The 23,537-nt window shown below is 31.4% G+C and overlaps 1 protein-coding gene and 1 long non-coding RNA gene across 6 annotated transcripts in view; one reads left to right on the forward strand and one right to left on the reverse strand.

Annotated features, from left to right (window-relative positions):
• LOC113004773 (bis(5'-nucleosyl)-tetraphosphatase [asymmetrical]) overlaps positions 1 to 23,537 on the forward strand; it is a 49,289-nt gene that overhangs the window by 4,621 nt on the left and 21,131 nt on the right. For 4 of the 5 annotated variants that reach the window (XM_039451784.1, XM_039451781.1, XM_039451782.1 and 1 more), the window contains one exon: positions 23,333 to 23,485. The exons of the other annotated variant lie outside the window; for it this stretch is intronic. Coding sequence is in view for 3 of the 4 variants with exons in the window: in XM_039451781.1 (XP_039307715.1) it covers positions 23,333 to 23,485 (153 nt within the window). In the remaining variant the exon portion in view is untranslated. The remainder of the gene's footprint in view (positions 1 to 23,332; positions 23,486 to 23,537) is intronic. 5 annotated transcript variants of the gene reach the window in all.
• LOC120358236 lies at positions 1,063 to 3,031 on the reverse strand. Its single transcript, XR_005575206.1, has 2 exons — positions 1,602 to 3,031; positions 1,063 to 1,523 (listed from the first exon to the last, which is right to left on the reverse strand). It is a non-coding gene; the product is annotated as an uncharacterized LOC120358236 (long non-coding RNA).

Below are 23,537 nucleotides of genomic sequence, written 5' to 3' on the forward strand. Positions count from 1 at the left end.
TGGTCCTGTTTTGAGGCAGCAAATTTAATTGCTTTTCCTCGGGATCGGACCTAGCGCTTGGCTTATTAGAGCGAGGGATAGTGAATTAAGTTGAGAAATCAATCAAGTTTCCTTATAGTCAAATCATCGGTTTATTAAAAGGAAATCATGAAAAATAAAAATAAAAAGAAATAATTCTGTATGAAAGTAATTCGTTACAAGTTTAGAGTTGTCAGGAAACACAAAATTAGTAATTAATTAGTAAAAACGAAAAATTCGCAAAACTCGTGATACAACGTTGAAGATTAACAATTACGGTTATATATTTATACATACATACATACATACATATATATATATATATATATATATATATATATATATATATATATATATATACAGGGTGTTTGTTAATGGTTGTCCAGCCTTTTACCGTACGTAGATACCGTACCGACTGAGCTTGCTAATTTGCTAAACGTTTCCTAGATGACAGCTGCTTTGGTTGAGCGCGCGAACGCGATCTCGCAGGACCGAGTGACACGTACAGGCCCCTGGTGAAAATTTTTCTCATATTTTTTTCGTATAATTTTTCCGAACATCTGTATAATTTTTTATGAAACGTTATAAAATGTAAAAAAGTTAAAAGTATTTTTTTAAAACTGTGAGATGAGAAATCTCAGAATACTTCAGAATGTACGTGTATGAAAAGTTCTAACAATAAGAGATGTAGACTTTCTAAGTATTATTTCTACGTATTTCTGAAAAATGTTCCTATTCGTATAAAAATTATGAGAAAAACTGTAACCAGGAATGTTAAATTCTATAAACGAGAAATTTTATAAAAAATTATTAGAATAGTTTTTACCAGGGAAAGCTGTGCATACTTTGTTATATTACATTTGTTACTAAGATTACTATTTCTATTTATTAATCAAATTAATAAATAAAGTAATAAATAGAAACGTAGAATACTGAATACATTTAATAATATATCCACACAATTTTTATCACAAATTTTTAATACTTGTAATCTTTTGAATTTAAATATTATCTTTGAAGTACTTTTAATTTAAAGAACTTCAGAAATAATATTGTAATGTGATATCAAGTAATGAAAGCTAAATGGTAACGTGGACTTCCACACCACCTTTGAGGTTCCACGATTGGCGCGTTAGGTTTTTTGAAGTGGACCTTCGCCTAGAGCCATATTATACCACATTAAAGACCTATTTTTTTGGTACATAAAGCTTAAATAGATATTTTGAAGTCATATTGCGTAAGAACACACGTAGATGAAAAGTTACATCTACGTATGATCGTGCGTAATATGACAACAAATTATCATATTTTTAGAGCAAGTGCTCGAAGTGTCTCCCTTCCTCCTGCTCACAACGTAAAGCCCGACTCAAGGCGAGCCGATTTCAAAGCTTTATGTACCGTACTCAAACGAACTCCTAGATTCCGCGCTATGGTTCGTATACTGATGGTTGGATCATCAGTAACCATTTGTCGTATTTGCGCGGTATGTATGCGCTGTGGTCGCCCTGTACGGAGTATAAAAATAATGATAAAACAATAGAATATTTAAAATTGTATTATCAAAAAATTTTATAAATATGTACCTGCAGGCTTAATAGGTTTAAATTGACCGTATGTTCGCTGCCTCGACTCCAGCCTTGCAAACATATTTTGATATGGCTGTCGTCGCTACGGATATCTGCGTATAGAGCAACGTAGCTTCTCACGAATCTCTGTCGCACACTGCATAAATCATGATCATGTCACACATTTCATCAAACGTAAAATTGTGAGCTATATTGCATGCACGTTCTCTCACATTTTTAATAATTTTTTTCAATTTATACCATTTTTATGTGTGGTATACAGAAAAAGTAATACAAGTAATGATAAAAAGCACAATAATGAATACTTTATCATACAATTTTATAAATAAATATGTATTGGAACATAATTTTAAAGAAATTGATCGTTTTTTCGCAACTACAACTGTAGCCTTGTAAAGAAAGATATGGCTTGCTTGCTTCTATTCTGAGAATTTTAGAGTAAACTTTCAAAGTCTCCCGCGGAAAAGAAATATCTGTCGATTTTCAATTGTTGCTGTTTCTTCGTTGTTTCTTGCAACTGTTTTTGTCGTCTCGTCTCGATCCCGTGTGAGAGAACGTGCGTGCAACCATGGCTCACAATTTCACGTATGACGAAATGTGTGATATGATAATGGTATATGCAGTGTGCAACAGGGATGCGCGAGAAGCTGCGTTGCTCTACATGCGTAGATATCCGGAGCGGCGATAGCCTTATCGAAGAATGTTTGCGAGGCTGGAGTCGAGGCTGCGAAGATATGGTCAATTTAGACCTATTAAGCCTGCAGGTACATATTAATAAAATTTTTTAATAATGCAATTTTAAATATTCTATTCTTTTATCGTTATTTTTATACTCCGTACAGGGCGACCGCAGCGCATAGATACCGCGCAAATACGACAAATGGTTACGGATGAGCCAACCATCAGTATACGAACCATAGCGCGGAATCTAGGAGTTCGTTTGAGTACGGTACATAAAGCTTTGAAATCGGCTCGCTTCCATCTTGAGCAAGCAATCTTGAGTCGGGCTTTACGTTGTGAGCAGGAGGAAGGGAGACACTTCGAGCACTTGCTCTAAAAATATGATAATTTGTTGTCATATTACGCACGATCATACGTAGATGTAACTTTTCATCTACGTGTGTTCTTACGCAATATGACTTCAAAATATCTATTTAAGCTTTATGTACCAAAAAAATAGGTCTTTAATGTGGTATAATATGGCTCTAGGCGAAGGTCCACTTCAAAAAACCTAATGCGCCAATCGTGGAACCTCAAATGTGGTGTGGAAGTCCACGTTACCATTTAGCTTTCATTACTTGATATCACATTACAATATTATTTCTGAAGTTCTTTAAATTAAAAGTACTTCAAAGATAATATTTAAATTCAAAAGATTACAAGTATTAAAAATTTGTGATAAAAATTGTGTGGATATATTATTAAATGTATTCAGTATTCTACGTTTCTATTTACTACTTTATTTATTAATTTGATTAATAAATAGAAATAGTAATCTTAGTAACAAATGTAATATAACAAAGTATGCACAGCTTTCCCCGGTAAAAACTATTCTAATAATTTTTTATAAAATTTCTCGTTTATAGAATTTAACATTCCTGGTTACAGTTTTTCTCATAATTTTTATACGAATAGGAACATTTTTCAGAAATACGTAGAAATAATACTTAGAAAGTCTACATCTCTTATTGTTAGAACTATTCATACACGTACATTCTGAAGTATTCTGAGATTTCTCATCTCACAATTTAAAAAAAATACTTTTAACTTTTTTACATTTTATAACGTTTCATAAAAAATTATACAGATGTTCGGAAAAATTATACGAAAAAAATATGAGAAAAATTTTCACCAGGGGCCTGTACGTGTCACTCGGTCCTGCGAGATCGCGTTCGCGCGCTCAACCGAAGCAGCTGTCATCTAGGAAACGTTTAGCAAATTAGCAAGCTCAGTCGGTACGGCATCTACGTACGGTAAAAGGCTGGACAACCATTAACGAACATCCTGTATATATAGGGGAAAGTAGGTAAATTGCACGCACCTAAGGGAAATTTATCGCAGTGAAGTGATTTTTAAAGTTGAAATCGATACGAGTACAGAAATAGAAACTTTAAACATTTTTTTATCATTATGTATTGTCATATTGAACAATTTTTTATTTGGTAATGCTATATTCAGCAAAAAGAAGCAAGTGGTTAAACGAAAAAATTTCTCGGGCCTTGGGTAATTGTACGTGCGGTTGGATAAATGGACGCGGAGGAAAAATGAGGTTATAGCCCATTCTTTTAACTACACTACACTGCACTACACTGTACTAGTGGCACTATAGTTGATCACACGTGGTCTCACGCCTTTCAAGATGGATGCGTAAAATTGTCGACGGCGGACTTGATTTGATAAAAAAACAATTACTGGATGACTATTTAATTAAATTTAATAAACAATAGCTCAAAGAACGCAGGAAAAAACGTACTTTTGTTAGGTATAACAAAATTAAACGAATAAAGTAAAAATACAGACTTATTGCCTTATTTTCTGAACGCCAAAATCGCAAGAAAAATCATGATTTTACTTTTTCTTATTTTTTAAATTAACTACGTTTTTAAATGATATAACGTATGGTTATATATTTAAAAAATGCCTTCAGCCTACAAATATCGTCGTGATATAAGTTTTATTCATCGGGAAGGTGCCAAACCACGAAGCGTACAATTACCCAGTGCGTACAATAACCCTACTTTCCCCTATACACACACAGTCAAAAACGGATAGAATGTACCATTGGAATCATTTAATTTTCAATATTTTACTATGCGTTTCTTTTTCTGCTATTACGAATCTATCCAGTTCTAATGGAATTTTAATTAGGGATGGCTTACGGAAAATTCAAAAATAGTAACATTAATAATCATATAAGATTGAATATAGTCATATATGATTATATATAAAATCAGATATGATTGACCTAACCTAACTATGAACTCATATATGATTATACATATAGTTATACATTAGATCATATATAATATTACTGACTATAAATAATTGAATTTGAAATCACATATATTTATATATAAAATCATATATGATTATGTATGGCTTCATATTTAAGAGCTACTATTATATGATCATATAAGATTGAATATGGAGTCATATATTTACATATATAGACAAATATTACTTCATATCAGATTATGCTTCACAATATATATACATGATAAGATATAATCATATATAAATTATATATAATAATATATATTATATATATTTATATATAACTATACATAAAAAATTTTTACTCGGAGATATATTACATTCTAATATTTCTGCAATATCACTGCAATATTGTAATATGATATATTATATTGCAATATTGTTGCAATGTCATATCAATATTATAATGTGATACATTGCATTCTAATATTTCTACATTATTACTGCAATATTGCAATGTGAAATATCATATTGCAATATTGCTGCAATGTCATAGTAATATTATAATGTGATACATTGCATTGTAATATTTCTGCAATATTACTGCAATATTGCAATGTGAAATATCATGTTACAATATTGTTGCAATGTCATAACAATATTACAGTGTAGTATATCGTGTTTTAATATTTTTGCAATATTACTGCAATATTACAATATCGCTGTAATATTACTGCAATCTCTTAATATTATTGAAATATTGTTGCAATATTATTGCAATATTATCTGCTGTGCGGGTATATAATATACAGGCTTGGGTAGTAACTAATTAAAAAGTTAAAAGTTAAGCAAAAAGTTAAAAAATTAATAACTTTTAATTTAATTTAATTAATATTAAATGTATTAATTTTTAACTTTAATTACATATTTTTAAACATTAACTTATTAATCTTTTTCTACGTTAATTTTTTTATCTGTCTTATATATGACAGTATAATACATCAGTACCATCCTCAACACTTGTAAAATAAATATTTTTAGTGCAGGTAGTTTGCTATTTGATGACTTACTACGAAAGTGAACCGATCGTTATTTTTAAATAACGCTCTTATTTAAATTCAATAGTCACTTTAGTAATGATAAATTTTAATAGGATTATATTTTATTAATATATTATATGTAAGGTTATATTTTACATTATATATGAAATTGTATTTTTAATAATTTAATTACAAAATGTAAAACTTGTAAAAGAATATATATTTATATATAAAAAACAATATTTCTTTTTTACTTCATATAAACTTAAATTATGAATAAAAGAAAAAATTTATTTAATAATTTATACTATAACTGTTTGTTATTTAGAATAATGCAATTAAAAAAATTACATAATTCTAATTTTATGTAAATAATGATTTTGAAAATTAACTTTTATTTTAACTTACGTTAAATTAATCTTAATGTAACTTTAACTAAGTTAATTTTTTATTTGTATAACTTTTAACGTAACTAAATTAATTTTATGTGCCATCAACTTTAATTTAATTTAGTTAAAAAAATTTATTAATTTACCCAATCCTGATAATATATAACGCGAAGGTCGTGTTTTTCGTATAAAATTAGTTTAAAAACATGTGTCAACAACTTTCAAAAAATTCATACAAAACACGGCCAAACGCGTTAGCTGCATTAGCATGCAACAAACTATTATTACAAAATAAGCAACAGAGCTTTGAATGCATTTGGATTCCATGGTCGAATGCTTTTCAGCCATCGTTATGATTATTATTTATGCTGTAACTGATGTATAATACATGTACTATCGGTTTCTATGAACTTAGAAATATATGTTAGTATGTTGTGAAATTAATTCACTCTCTTGTAACGTAACAGATTTCAATGTGTTTTTACAATAAAATAATACGTTCTGTGCAAGAACACATAAATTGCAAGATGTTTATAAAACCAAATACTTGTAAATAAATTTGTTTTTATCTTCCTGCTTTTCTTAAGTTTAAAATATCACTTTTTAGGTAAGAGCAAATTTTGCTTTAGCAAATGTAAGTCCTTACCACTTTTGTCGTGGCTATAACTAGTTTTCTGATTGTCTGTGTAAGATTTTATAGATAACCAAGTTTATAATTATAAGACAATGAGTCGAGTACCTTTCTTTTGTTGAATATGCTTTTTATTAAGCTTTTGACTCACATAGGCTAAAGCGTAAAGCGTTACAAAAATAGGAAGTTTAAATAAAGCTGTTATTGCCATAATTAAGAAAGCTAAACAAATTCAGGAATTTTTAATGTGCATAAAGGTTTGTTTAATATTAGAATTACTAAAAGAACTTATTTATATTTTGTATATAGTGTTTGAAATATATACTTATGAAAATATATAACTATAATCTTTACGGCTTGATCTCCTCATTAGAGATTCTTAATGAAAACCATCATAAAACTAGTCTCTCTATCTAGAAACAACTTACAAGAAACAACAACTTTTGCAGTTATATTTATTATTATGTGCTTCTATGGAGAATTAATGAAGCAATAAATTATAAAAGATTTATAATTTTTCTTTCTTTCCTTGTTAAAACATAATTTCCTAGAAATAGGGGAGACCGAGGCAAATCGTTAGACGGGGTAATTCAATAATTAGAAATATCTTTTTATGCCCTAGTAGCAATTTTCTGCAAGACTGCTGTAAAAATCTTACAGTAGATTCTTGAAAGATTCTGTCAACAAGACGTTATGATCTGCTTCCTCATTCTGTTCAATTCTCCTGAAAGATTCTGCAGTCAAATTCTTGCAAGAAATTTGTATATATATCTGCTGCAAGATTTGTAAAATTCTTTCACCAGAATATTTTAGTACAGCCTTGAAATGGATTAAAAAAAGATAAAATTTGAATTAAACATTTCATTTATGTACAAGATTAAATAACAATACAAATTGTTATTTACATGTAAAAATATAAAATTTTATATGGAACAGCGTTCCACACAAACATCATATTTAAAAAGAATGAGTGCGAGTTTTTGTTTCAAGCAGCTCATATATACAGGGTGTTCCAGACCGTACTATGAAACTCGTTACATGAGGTAGAAGAAATCGAGACAAACCAAAAAGTCTAATACCATTTTGCGATACTTGCAATAATTTTCGAGTAATAAAATATTATAGTCAGCCAAATAAGAGCGCGCGCAGAGACAAGCGGTCGCTCGCCTGAGCCGTAGGACCGCCCACTGCGGCTCAACAGTAGGCTAGACGGAAGAGCGCGCGGCGAGGGGAAGGATAGCTTCGCACCGCCGCCGCGCCGCGGCGCCGTTTCCTCATGTCCCCTAGAGTTGGTATAAAGAGAGTTGCGACAATGGCTGCGTTCCGAAATTCACTGCCAGTACTGAAAATCTATAGTATACGTAACATGAACTATAGATTTTCAGTACTTGCAGTGTATATCGGAACGCAGCCAATGTATGTGCCTAATGCTGATTGGCTCTGCCATTAAGGGGGAAATTTCCGGTTAGCTATCAGTTAGGTTAGGTAGATTAAATAGAGCTGTACACACCATGGTGGAAGTAGACATGGTGTGCGCGAAACTCGCAAACCACGCCCCTTTTTCGCATCGAGAGACTGTAAGTCCCCAAGTCTGCCAACTACGAAAAACTAAATGTTTGATGATATCAGGTTACTACAACTGTTTTGATTGCATCTTTGTCACACTCTGCTATATGTTCGTTGTGTCCTTTTCTCTCATACCTGATACATATCATTATGTCTCTGAAGGGTACCAAATAATGTATCTCTCTGATGAATTAATTCATATTAGTAAAATTGTTGAAAAATGCTTTATAAATTTTCATGGTGACTACTTTTCCCAAGAAAATTATGTAATACACAAAATAATTACACTTGTTAAAGAAAATATCGAATACTATCAATGCATTCTCGATGAAATATTATAATTAATGTTTGGTACGAACTCGTACTTATATACGAGTAGAAAAATAAATAAAAAATATGTTCAAAAAGATAGTAGATTAATGTTAACGTTACGGCTGAAGAAGGTCAAGTAAGACCGAAACGTTTCGTAATCACAATCTTTTTAGATTTTAATAAATTTATTAAATTAATAATCGTCTTGCTTGTTTACGGCCTATAATTAATCTGTGATTTATAACACGAGCGCGAAACCATTGGTTTAAATATATCAGAGTTTTTTTTATATAAATAAAAGTCGTTTATTATTATCCTTTATTATATTAGTTTTTTTCCTTTAATATTATCTTACATTTATATACTTTATTATTATCTTACATATCGTAGTTGTCGTTAAATAAAATTGACCAGAAATAATCAATTACAATTGGTACTGAACTGGTCACAAACAGGAGATTTTAAAACCAGCTCTTAGAAATTGTAATAATATTACGATATTCTTTGATTACTATGGAAAAGTTTATTTATAAAAGCCCGCGATGCTAGAAATGGCTAGAAATCGGTCCGAGTTCTCAGATCGAAAAGTTTGTAATCAATCAATGTTTAGCTTTTATGGAAAAGTGACAAGCTAATTGATCACACAGTTCTCAGCTCGAAAAGTTGCACCGAGTTTTAGCATTGTGGAGATGAATCTTAAGATTTTCTTTTCAAAATTATCGACATCTTCCATACGTTTTTTATATCGAATTTAATGTACATTTTATTATAATTATACGATAAGTGCAATCATACGACATTCACGCACGTATATGATAAAAAGAGATCGAAAGAATACTAAATGACGTGCGTGCAACGAAAACAAACACATTCAGTTGTAACAACTTTACGGAGTTAAACAAGGTTGGTACACATGGGGACTTACGGTCAAAAAATAAGTGAGAGGGCAAAGAATTAGAGAGAGACACTTGCAAACTGCGCACACATGTCTACTTCCACCATGGTACACACCGAGTGCCTTGGACTGTCGTTTTATCTTTGTTGTTCACTGAATGTTAAACAAGGATAAAATGATACTCGGAAGAACTTGGTGTGTATTCCCGAACGCAGCCTAATCATCTTTGGTTGAAGAGTGTGTTTACGTGTGTCAGTTGATACAAACTCTTTTGCAACCTTTTTGCAAACTCTAGAAAGAATATTAATTCTGAAAAGAATATTAATTACACAAGTGTAATTTTTGTCAATATTTTTTTAAAGCCAAAAAGTTAACTTTTTCTTAATAAATAATAAAAATAATGATATACAAATATAATCTCAAATTGTTTTAAAAATTTATCTATTTTTTTATTTCTTATTGTTAACATTTTATTTATTATTCCAATATTATTGTCATGTTATATGTAGACTAATGAATAATATTAAAGAAAATATGTTAAATAGTCTTTCTGTACACATTGTTTAGCGAGATGGTACATTGTGCAGAAGGATGTCAAAACACTTTAATGTAATAATTATTTTTTTATTAACATATAATTTTTCTTTTAAACATTTTTTTTATATAACAATTTACGAGAAATTTAAGATGATTGAGTTAAGTATTTGATCCTGGTATATTTATAAAACTAACTTTTTCTTAGCATAATCTTTCTGCTACATAAAATAAAAATCTCCTTAAAATAAAATTTAAATTATATAATTCTAATTGTAAGTCGTAGAACTCAAAATGTAAAAAACTTATATATATTTAAAAAAAGTAATGATTATTTAAAGTTAAAATTTTGTTTCATTGTTATTGAGAGCTTTCCAGCAACAAAACATAGTCATACACTGTGTGACACAGTATTACACAATATCAACTCGTAAAACACTGCTTCTATCAAAGCTAGATGTATTCGACCTCTCATGAATAAATAATATCGATCATTTGACATGGTTTTCAAAATTGTGCAGAAATTAAGGTTAAGAATGTTCGCTGTATACGAAAAAACGGCTCTGTATGATTGTATCAAAATTAGAAAGCATTGAATTGTATATACAATGTGTTACACAGTATTGCTTGCTCATATTTTGAAATTGGCGCAATGTAGCTATATATTTTCCCCCTTAATGGCGATTTCTGGGTAATTGTCGCAACTCTCTTTATACCAACTCTAATGTCCCCGAACCGCGCCAAGACACGCGTAAAAGTAAAATAATAAACGATAAAAAAAAAGTCTAATAATGTTACTTCGCAAATGTAGCATCACACCTCTCCCTCTAAAGTACAAGAGCACAGTAAATATTATCCCTTTCAACAACAGTTCTAATTAATACTATTCGAATCTCACCATTATGTGTAATTTAAAAAATAAATATAAACTGTTACTTTTTTTATACTTTTAAACACGGCACGATATTCGGAGAAAGATTGGTGCTGATTATTTATTGCAGTTTTAATAGAATATTTCGCTCTACAATTATTAATTTAAGCACAATTACAGCAGCAACATATTTTTTAATGTTAGACTTCATATTTTTTTTATAATGTATTAAATTACATTTAATGACAATATTTACATTTACAGTAACAATGTTCTATATTATTACGTAAATATTTTTAATGAAAACTGTCGTTAAAACTGTGATAAATTATAATTAGCATAATGCTATTTATCCGAGTATCTTACAGTGTTTAATATAAAAAGTGTAAAAAAATGGAAATAGTTAAAATTTTGTTTTTGAAATTACACATAATGGTGAGATTCGAATAGTATCAATTAGAACTGTTGTTGAAAGGGATAATATCGAGGATAATATTTACTGTGCTCTTGTACTTTAGAGGAAGAGGAGTGATGCTACATTCGCGAAGTAACATTATTTAACTTTTCTTTTATTATTTTACTTTTACGCGTGTCTCGGCGCGGTGTGGGGACATGAGGGAACGGCGCCGCGGCTGTGCAAAACTGTCCTTTCTATCGCCGCGCGCTCTCACTGTCTAGCCTACTGTTGGGCCGCGGTGGGCGGTCCTCGGCTCAGGCGAGCGACCGCTTGTCTCTGCGCGCGCTCTTATTCGGCTGATTATAATATTTTATTACTCGAAAATTATTGCAAGTATCGCGAAATGATATTAGACTTTTTGGTTTGTTTCGATTTCTTCTACCTTATGTCACGAGTTTCATAGTACGGTCTGGGCCACCTTGTATACAGGGTGTCAAGTAACTACCGCCCGTGGTTTCGTGGATTGATAGATCAAGTAAAACTGAGCAAAAAAGTCCTGTACCATTTTTTAATATTTGCCATAGTTAACGAGAAAAAATTAATAAAGTCTGCGAATAAGCGCGTATCATCGCGCGTAAGGACCGCCGCCGGTCGCCGAGACGTAGGCAGCCGCGGCTAGGCGCGGCGCTGTGCGGTGAGGAGGGAAAAGCAGTAGCTGTTTCTTCCTCCTCACCGCACAGCGCCGCGCGTACAGCCGCAGCTGCCTACGTCTCGGCGACCGGCGGGCGGTCCTTGCGCGCGATGATACGCGCTTATTCGCAGACTTTATTAATTTTTTTTTTGTTTACTATGGCAAATATTAAAAAATGGTAAAGGAGGACTTTTCTGCTCAGTTTTACTTGATCTATCAATCCACGAAACCACGGGCGGTAGTTACCTGACACCCTGTATAAGAGCTCACTGAAGTATGAACTAGACAGTCGCCCGCGGCGGCGCCTAGATATAACGCCTGTGGCCGCACTCGACTCACGAGAAGATCTTCCGCGGCGTTGCCACTTAGCGGTTGCACTAGCACTCACTTGTTAAATCCATTTTATTCCGGAATTGTTATAAACCTTGCAGCAGATCTTTCTGCCGTTGATTAAGCAGAATCTGTACAATATCTGCACAAAATTTGTGCATCATTTCCATTGTAAGAAACTTGCAGAAATCTGCAGATCATAATTGTGCAATATCTGCACAAGATCTGCACGCCATTTCTGTTGTAAGAAATTACAGAAATCTGCTAATCATATTTGTGCAATATTTGCACAAGATCTGCACACTACTTCTATTAAAAGAATCTTATGTCATTCTGCTGAAGAACTTTGCTAGACTGTTTACAGACTGCAGTTGCGGGAAGAATCTGCTTCAAGATAGCTCAATATTTGTATCAAGTTTCTGCAAACAGTTCATATACAAGTACAGTGCACGAATATTGAAGCAGTCTGCTAGCAATTTGCCAGCATGGCTCTTTTGGAAATAATCTTCTGCACATCTGACTCAATTATTCTGCAATTAACTGCACGCAGATTCTGTCCTGCAGAAAATTGCAGAAAATGCTACTAGGATACGAAAGTAAACCGACCGTTATTTTTAAATAACGCTCTTATTTCAATTTAATAATCACTTTAATAATGATAAATTTTAATAGGATTATATTTTATCGATATATCGTATGTAAGGTTATATTTTACATTATACATAAAATCGTATTTTTAATAATTTAATTACAAAATCTAAAAAAATTGTAAAAGAATATATATCTATATATAAAAAACAATATTTCTTCTTTACTTCATATAAACTTAAGAGGATGCTAAAGTACCATGAATTATCGACATTTACAGTGCACTAAATATCTTCAAATTGGCGTTACAGAATCACAAAAATTTTTTTTAGAATTAAAATACGCGTAAAAAGAAAGTGCGCTGAAGTTAATTTTACAAGAAAATCGAACAAAAGTTTATAAATCATTAAAAATTCACTCGTATAGCCATCGCCTCAAGTTAACTTTACTTTAACAGAGAAGTTGTGTAGCTCGTACGTACAAAATAATAGTAGAGCGCACTTCAGAAAATATGCACGAATAACACTGACCGCGTGAAATTACGATTAAACACCTAACAAAAAAGATATCTTAATGTGCTTTTACCACATGTGTATTTTGTTCAGCGAAGCTAAACTGTCATAAACAAAGCAATATGGTAGTCAACAGTAGTTGATAGGACTTTTCGCAGATGGCGAAATAATCAAAAAACAAAGACAGATCTATGCAATGGACAAAGAGCAATAGCCTGGTCTTGCTCGAAAAATAATCTGCAGTGATCTGTAGGACCGACGTCGAGGAAGTTCTTCTGTTACTTTAGCATCCTCTTAAATTATAAATAAAAGAAAAAATTTATTTTATAATTTATACCATAATTGTTTGTTATTTAGAATAATGTAATTTTGAAAATTACAATATTCTAATTTTATGTAAATAATGACTTTGAAAATTAACTTTTATTTTAACTTACGTTAATTTAATCTTAATGTAACTTTAACTGAGTTAATTTTTTCATATAACTTTTAACGTAACTAAATTATTCATACAACTTTTTACGTAACTAAATTAATTTTATATGCCGTCAACTTTAACTTAATTTAGTTGAGGTCACGTGAAGAACACCTTCAATTTTTTGAATGGGACTGCCTACTTTTTATTGCATATTATTGTAGCTTATTTTGTGACCTTTTCAAAACACTACAAGAAAGTTTATTTTTGTTAAGTACTTTCCGAGTTGTGAGGCTTGAAAGTTACGGTGTACTGTGTAACTAATTTCAAGCGTCATAACTCGGAAAGTCCTTAACAAAAACAAACTTATTTTTAGTGGTTTGGAAAACTTTCGACTACAAGAAAATGCAATAAAAAATATAGAATGTTAGAGAAGTACCGATACCCTTTAATTAGGGAACTACCGATTTACTCTAATATTGTATCTTTTATTGCATATTCTTGTAGCTTATTTCGAGACTTTTTCAAAACACTACAAGTTTATTTTTGTTAAGTACTTTCCGAGTTGTGACCCTTGAAAGTTACAGTACACCGTAGCTTTCAAACCTCACAACTCAGAAAGTACTCAACAAAAATGAACTTTCTTGTAGTGTTTTGGAAAGGTCTCAAGATAAGCTACAAGAATATGTGATAAAAAGTTGGCAGTCCCATTAAAAAAACTGAAGGTGTTCTTTACGTGACCTTAAAGTAATTATTCAAGGTCAAATTAATGATACCATCTTATGACCCCTTTAAAGCCATGCAACTTTTGTCTGAAACATTTTTACTGAAAATGTTTCATTAAAGAATTATTAAGATGCGTTTTTTTAAATGGGACACCCTGTATATGGTTAAATATATTTTTTTGTGTTAAATATTTTTTAACACAAAAAATTATCTTTATAATTTTATAATTTATAAAATTCTTGTGTTATATATGTATAATAATGATAATGATGATAATAATAAAAATACTTAACTTTGTTGACATATATGTATACAGCGGACCTTTTCGGAATGTACAGTGAGGTGCAACGATTCGCAGGGTCATGTAGGTAGCTTGAGTTACCGACGCTGAGTCGGTAACGATAACGCACGCGCGCGCTCGGAACATGAATAATTTTATAGATCAAATGTTTTTATTATTTATGTTTATTACTTTATTAGTCTACATATTTGTGTATGTTAGAATTAATAATTTAATCTAGTAAGTATAAAAGAGTGTTGGTTCTATATGAAATAAGCTAACGATACATGTTCAATATGATTTCTATATCGTTGCTACGTATTACATATGTGTCACTTGTCTTATGTCTGTTATCAAGATCGTGCGTGTTCTGTATACGTTCTTTTATATTCTCTATAGTGTAATTCGTTAATTAAATAAATCAAGAATTACAACAGGTTATGGGCCCAGAAGCTCCCATATAGATTAATTGAGAGACAAATATAAGAAACGGATAAAAAACCAGACACAAAAACGGATAGACAGAAGTTCAAGCAGGATCTAAGTTTCTATCAGGTTTAATTTTGCCGTATTTAATCAGTTAAATAGTTTCACGTCTGCCGAGCATTAAAATGAGTGAATCGGCAATTCATCTTGCTTTTGAAAAGCTAGAAGGACGCGAAAGTTACAATAACTGGAAATTCGGCATGAAGATGGCCCTGATTCATGAAAATTTGTGGGCTGCGATAGAGGGTTATCCTGAAGAAGACACAACTTCAGAAGTCGAGAAGAAACGAAGAGATCAGAAAGCTTTAGCGAAAATATGCTTAATGATAAAATCTTCTGCGTATGCGTATGTGAGATCTGCTGAAAATGCAAAAGAAGCTTGGTCAAATTTACAAAAAGCATATGAAGACAAAGGACTGTCAAGAAGATTGACGTTGCTACGCACATTGTCAGGAATGAAGTTGCAGAATTTCAAAAATATGGAACTTTATGTAAGTGAGATAATGTCTATTTCACAGAAGTTAGCTGATATGGATGCTGCGTTAGACGACGAATTTGTTGCTGTCATTATGTTAAGTGGACTTACAGAAGATTATAATCCTATGGTAATGGCCTTAGAAAGTGCTAACATCAGATTAACCAGTGATTTTGTTAAAGCTAAGCTATTGCAGGATATTAAATATTCTAATAGCTCAAGCGAAAAGGCGCTTTATTCAAAAAATAATAAAGTGTACAACAAAAGAAAGGTGGTTTGTTATAAATGTTTAAAAGAAGGTCATTTAAAATATAATTCCTAATAAAAGGGTCCTAATAAAAGGGAAAATAAAGATAATGTGAAGGATAAGCAAGAAAAAACGACAAGCAAGAAGGATAAAGCTGATAAAGCTTTACTTGTGTCAATGAAGAATTCAGATTCGGAAGATTGGTACATCGATTCAGGAGCGACCACACATCTTTCAAACAAGAAGGACTGGTTTGAAAATTTTAATTCAAATACTTCTCATAATATTGTTGTTGCTAGTGGACATAAGTTAAAGGCTTATGGTACAGGAGATGTACTGGTTTCTACAAGAAATGGTCCGAAGAGAATTTCTGAAGTAGTCTATGTACCAGATTTAAAAACCAATCTGCTTTCTGTAAGTAAAATGATTAAAAATAATTACATTGTTATTTTTAATTCCGAAGGTTGTCAAGTTTATGATACTGAAGACTGTTCAATCGAAGGTGAAGTAGTTGTAACAGCTTCAATTCATAATGGTTTATATAAATTGGATACAGAAGAATTGGATACAGAAGTCGGAAATCTGGCGAAGCATCTGGATGGTGAAGATATCTGGCATAGAAGACTTGGACATCTCAATCGTATAAGTATGAATTTATTGAAACAAGGTTTGGCAACAGGAGTTAGTTTCGCTGATGAAAAAGGTGAGCAATGTATTGCATGCTTACAAGGTAAACAAACAAGGAAGCCATTCAAAAGAATTCAATCAAGTAGAGCTAGAAATTTACTTGAGATTATTCATTCTGATTTGTGTGGCCCTATGCCTGATTATTCTTGGAGTGGAAAAAGGTACATTCTTACTTTCATAGATGATTTCTCAAGAAAAGTTCATGCTTATTTTCTTGCTTCGAAAAATGAAGTATATTCAATATTCAAGGAATATCAAGTCATGGTGGAGAATGAAACAGGTCATACAATAAAGGTTCTTCGCACTGATAATGGACGAGAATATCTTAGTCAGGAATTTAAGGCTTATCTGAAATCAAAGGGCATCAGACATCAATTTACAATTCCTTATACTCCGGAACAGAATGGAGTGGCGGAAAGATTTAATAGGACAATCGTAGAAAAAGCACGTTGTATGATGCATGTTGCTAATTGTGATCACAAGATGTGGGCAGAAGCAGTTAATACTGCTGTCTATTTAAAAAATCGTTCTCCACATAAAATAATTAAAGGAGCAACTCCTCAAGAGATATGGACAGGTAAAAAAATAGATCTCAGTCATTTAAAAGTCTTTGGTTGTCTAGCATATGTACATGTTCCAAAGAATCTAAGAAATAAATGGGATGCAAAAGGAAAGCCCTATATATTTGTTGGCTATTGTGAAGATTCCAAAGGCTACCGATTATTTGATATAGAAGATAAAGGAAAGATTATCAGAGCAAGAGATGTTGTTTTCTTGGAAAATAAATTTTCAATAGAAGAAAGAAGTGAAGCAGATAATAATTTAAATTCTTATATTTATTTGAGTAATGAAGATAAAGAAGTTTTTTCTTCTGAAGAAGACATATAACAAAATGATATTAGATCAGAAAGAAGATCTGAAGAAGATGAAGAAGAATTTCAAAGTTTAACAGATCAAGAACAACAAGATGCTGAAGAAGACAATAGAGAAACAGAGAATAGACATCAAGATCATAAAGATCAAGATCAAGAGGATCAAGATAATGATAAAAATCAAGATCAAGAGGATCAAGATAATGTAGGAGAAGACATTAGAGAAACAGAGAGAAGATATCCTAAAAGAAATAGAAGTAGCAAGAAGTTTTCCGATTATTTCCTATTTCAAGCAACCTGTGAGCCAAGTGATCCTAAGAATCTTACTGAAGTTTTGAAGCGAGATGACCATGATAAATGGAAAGAAGCAATGAGAGCAGAACTTCATTCAATGGCGAAAAATAAGGTTTGGACTTTGGTAGATCCTCCAGAGAATCAAAAAATAGTTAAAAATAAGTGGGTATTTCGTACTAAAAGAAATACAATGGGTGAAATAGTCAAATATAAAGCTCGTTTAGTAGCTAAAGGTTTTACCCAAGAATACGGTGTAGATTACTATGAAACTTTCTCGCCAGTAGTAAGACATTCAAGTATAAGATTATTAATTGCACTTTCAGCTGAATTAAATTTAAATATAGATCATTTGGATGTCGATACTGCCTTTCTAAATGGTGAATTATCAGAAAAAATCTATATGTATCAGCCAGAAGGTTTCATAGATTCAAATAATAAAGAAAAAGTATGTTTATTGAAAAGAGCGATCTATGGTCTCAAACAATCTTCCAAAGTTTGGAACAAAAAGGTTGAAAATGTTTTGGAAAAATTAGGTTTCAAAAAATCAAATTATGAAGCCTGTATATACTTTAAAGTTTTAGACAAATCTATTATAATTATTGCATTATATGTGGATGATTTTTTGATTTTCTCTAATGATGAGAAAGATTGTTTAAAACTTAAAGATCAATTAATGAAGTGTTTTAAAATTAAAGATTTAGGAAAAGCTAAACGATGTTTAGGTTTAAATATACATAAAGATAATTTCATGAATACAATTAGTATCAATCAAAAAGATTTTATTCAGGAATTACTTGTTAGATTTAATTTAACTGAAGCGAAAGATGTTGTTACTCCTATGGAAGTTGGTTCTAAGTTAAATTATAACGAAAAAGAAAATATTGATGTACCCTACCAACAATTAATTGGAGCTTTAATGTTTTTAGCAGTTAATACTAGACCTGATATTGCTTTTGTAACTAGCTATTTAAGTCAAGTCAATTTAAATCATGATGCCCAGCATTGGAAAGCTGCAAAAAGAATTCTAAGATATTTAAAAGGGACAATCGATTATTCTTTAACTTATCAAAAAACTAATTCTTTGAATGTGGTTGGTTTCTGTGATGCAGACTGGGCAAATGATTTAAATGATCGAAAGTCTTATACTGGTTTTGTATTTATTCTAGGAAATGGTGCAATATCTTGGGAGGCTCGAAAACAGCGTTTAGTGGCATTATCGAGTACAGAAGCAGAATATATTGCTCTTTCCGAGTCTGCCAAGGAAGCTATACATTTAAAAGGCTTGTTAAATGAATTAATTAGTTATGATGAGAAAATTATCTTATGTAATGATAATCAGAGTGCACAAAAGTTGTAATCCTGTGTTTCATAACAAGACAAAACACATTGAAATCAGATATCATTTTGTCAGACAAACTGTTGACAGAAATTTAATTACACTTAAATATGTCTCAACTGACAAGATGATAGCTGATATATTTACTAAGTCTTTAAATGGTCCAAAGCATAAATTTTGTACAAAAGGACTAGGTTTAAAAAGGATTTAAACTTTAATAACTGAAATTGTTTATACTCTCTAGATTAAGAGGGGGTGTTAGAATTAATAATTTAATCTAGTAAGTATAAAAGAGTGTTGGTTCTGTATGAAATAAGCTAACAATACATGTTCAATATGATTTCTATAGTATATCGTTGCTATGTATTACATATGTGTCACTTGTCTTATGTTTGTCATCAAGATCGTGCGTGTTCTGTATACGTTCTTTTATATTCTCTATAGTGTAATTCGTTAATTAAATAAATCAAGAATTACAACAGTGTATAACTATATATAATTATGTATGAAATATTTTTACTGGAAGTGAGAAAGATAAAGAAATAAATTAATATGTCTCAGATACTTTGTTTTCAATTTTAAATATAAATTTATTTAGTTTAATGTAATTATGTTTTTGTTTCTATTGCGTATAAACAAAAACATAATTACATTAAACTAAATAAATTTATATTTAAAATTGAAAACAAAGTATCTGAGACATATTAATTTATTTCTTTATCTTTCTCACTTCCAGTAAAAATATTTCATACATAATTATATATAGTTATACACAAATATGTAGACTAATAAAGTAATAAACATAAATAATAAAAACATTTGATCTATAAAATTATGTTCCGAGCGCGCGCGTGCGTTATCGTTACCGACTCAGCGTCGGTAACTCAAGCTACCTACATGACCCTGCGAATCGTTGCACCTCACTGTACAACCGATGTCCTCTGGACATTTAGTAGACGTCTTTAGAACATCTTTGAAATGTCTTATTTAATATAAAGAACAACGCTCGCGATTTTCGAATATTTATTATGTATGTCGGGAACATGTTTGATATACATAATATGTTACATATTATGAATCATCCCAAATATGTCCTGCGGACATCCTACAGACGTACGACATGCTGGGACATTACAAGGACTTTTGTGGACATGTATCGGACGTCCAGGGACGTTCATATGTTGTGTGGGGGGGGGGGCAACGATACCGAATTGTCGCTAAAGAATTACAGAATAGGTTTACAGGTTGAAATCTTTTGCAGCTAGCGTGCAGCTAGTAGAGGGGATGGCTGACAACATTTACTCCATTCTGATTAGAGCATTAAAGATACAGATATTCCTATGGTCCACTATTTTTAGACTTTCCTCTCTCCCGCCTTTTCACTCCCTGCTCGCTGCCTTGTGACGATGGCAAAGAGTGAGGAAGGGGGGAGGAGAAGGATTAAAAATAGCGGACCATAGGAATTCTCATATTTTTAGTGCCTTATTCGGATTAGAGCAACCAGCCATACCCTTCATTGATTGCACACTGACTGCAAAATATTTCAACGTAGAATCTCTGGCACAAAAGCGGTGTAATGCAGTCGTTACGATCCATCTGTTTTTTTGTTCCTGAACTCCCTAAATTAGTGTAAAATAAAAAGGGCAATTAAAATAAAATAGGTATATGTTTGAAAGTTAGCGAAAGCAGAAAGGAACATTCCAATGCAGTCTAGTGCAGAAATAAAAAACAAGCCTGATGTTACAATGCTGCGACGGACCAATCAAAGAAGAAAGTATATAATATTTTCTTCTCTGGGTATCGATCATGTAATTTTTTTGTAGGGCAGAAAGATGAAAAGTGAAATCTTTTGCCATTAAAGTTAATGGCGAAATTTTTCATTTTTTACTTTTCCGCCCTAGGGAAAAAAGGCTGTATGATCGATTGGTCCATCGTAGCATCATAACGACTGCATTGGGTACGGTCAAGATGATACAAATGCTTTAAAGTATTTTTTGATTGGTTAATTTAATATTTTTTATTCTGATTGGTTAATCAAACGCTTCAAATCATTTGTAGCAAAATTTTGACCGTACCTATTGTAAACCCCGCAAAACCAAGGTTCAGAAACTTCATAGACTTTATAAATATGAAGTAGTAATTACTTTAGTTTCTGCAATGAAACTAATGTCCGGAGGAAGTGTCCCAGTTGCGCACAGACTCGATTGGACACAACCAATCATAGCAACCGATGCCTAGAATATTTCCGTTGGTTGGGTTAGATTAGATTACGTGATTGGTATTGTCCGATCTGATCTGTGTGCAACTGGGACTCATCCAAAAACAAGCCTCAGAATGAGAATGATAAAGTAGAGTAAGAAGGAACGAAAGTATTGAGTGTACAACTTAGTTTGATCCGTTTTCAAAAGATGGCTCTAGGTGCTACAAATAGTTGACGGCGACAGCTGAATTTACTATAATGAAGTGTCAACATCTGTTAACCAAATATTGTTTACAAGCCTTTGAATTTTGCACAAGTTTAATTATTACTGCGTTGAAAATGTCGAGTTTCGTTCCAAATAAGCACCATTTGCAGGAAGTTTTGATTTTCTGTTTTAATTGGAAGAAAAGTGCAGCTGAAGACCTCTAATAAGTTGGCAGGATCAAATTAGCACAATCGAATGCGACTTATCAGAAAATTTAGTACTCATTTTGTACTATTTTGTACAAAAAAAAAAAATTTTGTACCCCGTGCCATTTACGAAAAAATCGTGGCGCTGCCAACTTCATATTCAGCTAGCAGGACCAAAAAAAAAAAAAAAATTAATATAAATAAAAAATACAACGTATACAGTTAGTACGGAATTTGTACTAATTTGTACCACTCAAAAAACTTGAAAATATTTTCATTAACCCTTTAAAACAACTCCTATTTCGTAATAAGGCATTTCTCTTTCAATTTTTTCAGAATTTAATTAATTAAATTGAACCAAATTTACTTTTTTATTTACTACCGATTATGTACTATTTTGTACCACCAAAGAAAATTTTGTACCCCGTGTTATTAAAAAAAAATCGTGGTCCTGCCAACATGAAATAAACATAACTCAATCAAAATTTTTTGGTGGTACAAATTAGTACAAATTTTGTACTAATAGAATCTCAATCAAAATTATTAAAAAATAATAAATAATGCCAATTTTTATTAGTACTGAATTTATAGTAATTTTGTTGAAAATTATTCGTTTTTATACGATATTTAATAATTGATATTGTTTTAGAATTTAATTTAATAATAAATATGATAAATAATTTATAGATAAAATAAATATGTATTTGCATAATTAATATAAATTACTTAAATTAATATGTATTATAATGTATTATATTGATTATATTAATTACATTGATATAAATAATTTTTATACATACATTATAATTCAAATATTACATCATTAAAATTATGAACTTATCTGTAATATTTTATATTAGACTGTATTAGACTATACTATACTATACAAAATCTTGCTGGATTAAATCGAATTTTATTTTATAATATCGCGCCGCTTTGCTGTTTTCAACACACTTTTTTAGTTTGGCGCCAAGGTGCGACCGCGCCTCCTGACAGTTGAAGCGCGTTCGCGTTGTACGTTTGCGTTGCAGGATTGAGAATAAACAAATGAAGCGCGATCCTGCTGTTTGGCATTTGTCTGAAGTGTGTTTCTGGTAGTAGTCAAACGACTAAGGACAGTAGGATCAGTGCAGCTTGTATAGCACCAACGCGACAATTGTCCTTTAGAGTGTCTAACAACTCGTGAGCAATAATTTTTATCATGCCTCCTGTACGTGGTAGACCGGGAAAAGTAGATCCCGAAAAAATGAAATCAGCTATCTTAAAATATAAAGATATAGTAAAAAACAATAGTAATATCGTTTCAAAAACACATGATGTGTGGAATGTTATAGCTAAAGACTTAGAGAATAAAGTGACAACGAATAATTTATATGTTTTACGATGTGCAATCGCTACAATATAAAAGATATTATTTTTGATAAATTGTGCAATAATAAAGACGCAAATGAAAGTGCATTAAGTGGTTTCAACTGTACTGAAAGTTCTGTAAATATTTCGTCAGATGATAGCAACATGAAGCAACACTTTTATGTCATTTCTTTATTAAGAACAGAATTTACAAATCTTCTGACGGAAAAAGTATATAAACGTAACGTTATTAATGCAGGAAAAACATATTATCGTTTGCGAACAGTTTTACAACCTGGCAAGTGGCAAGAAATGATAACTGATAAATTTTGGGAAGCCACGCATATGAAATGTGGTTTTCAATTCAAAAATCATTATATTTCTGGCGATGCTAAATCTGGCGTTATTAATGGTAAGTTGAGTGTTACTAGAATTTATGTTTTCATTAAATTTATTCTATTAAA

The sequence above is a fragment of the Solenopsis invicta genome, chromosome 7 (genome assembly GCF_016802725.1).
Source record: "Solenopsis invicta isolate M01_SB chromosome 7, UNIL_Sinv_3.0, whole genome shotgun sequence".
Taxonomy (NCBI): Eukaryota; Metazoa; Arthropoda; class Insecta; order Hymenoptera; family Formicidae; genus Solenopsis; species Solenopsis invicta.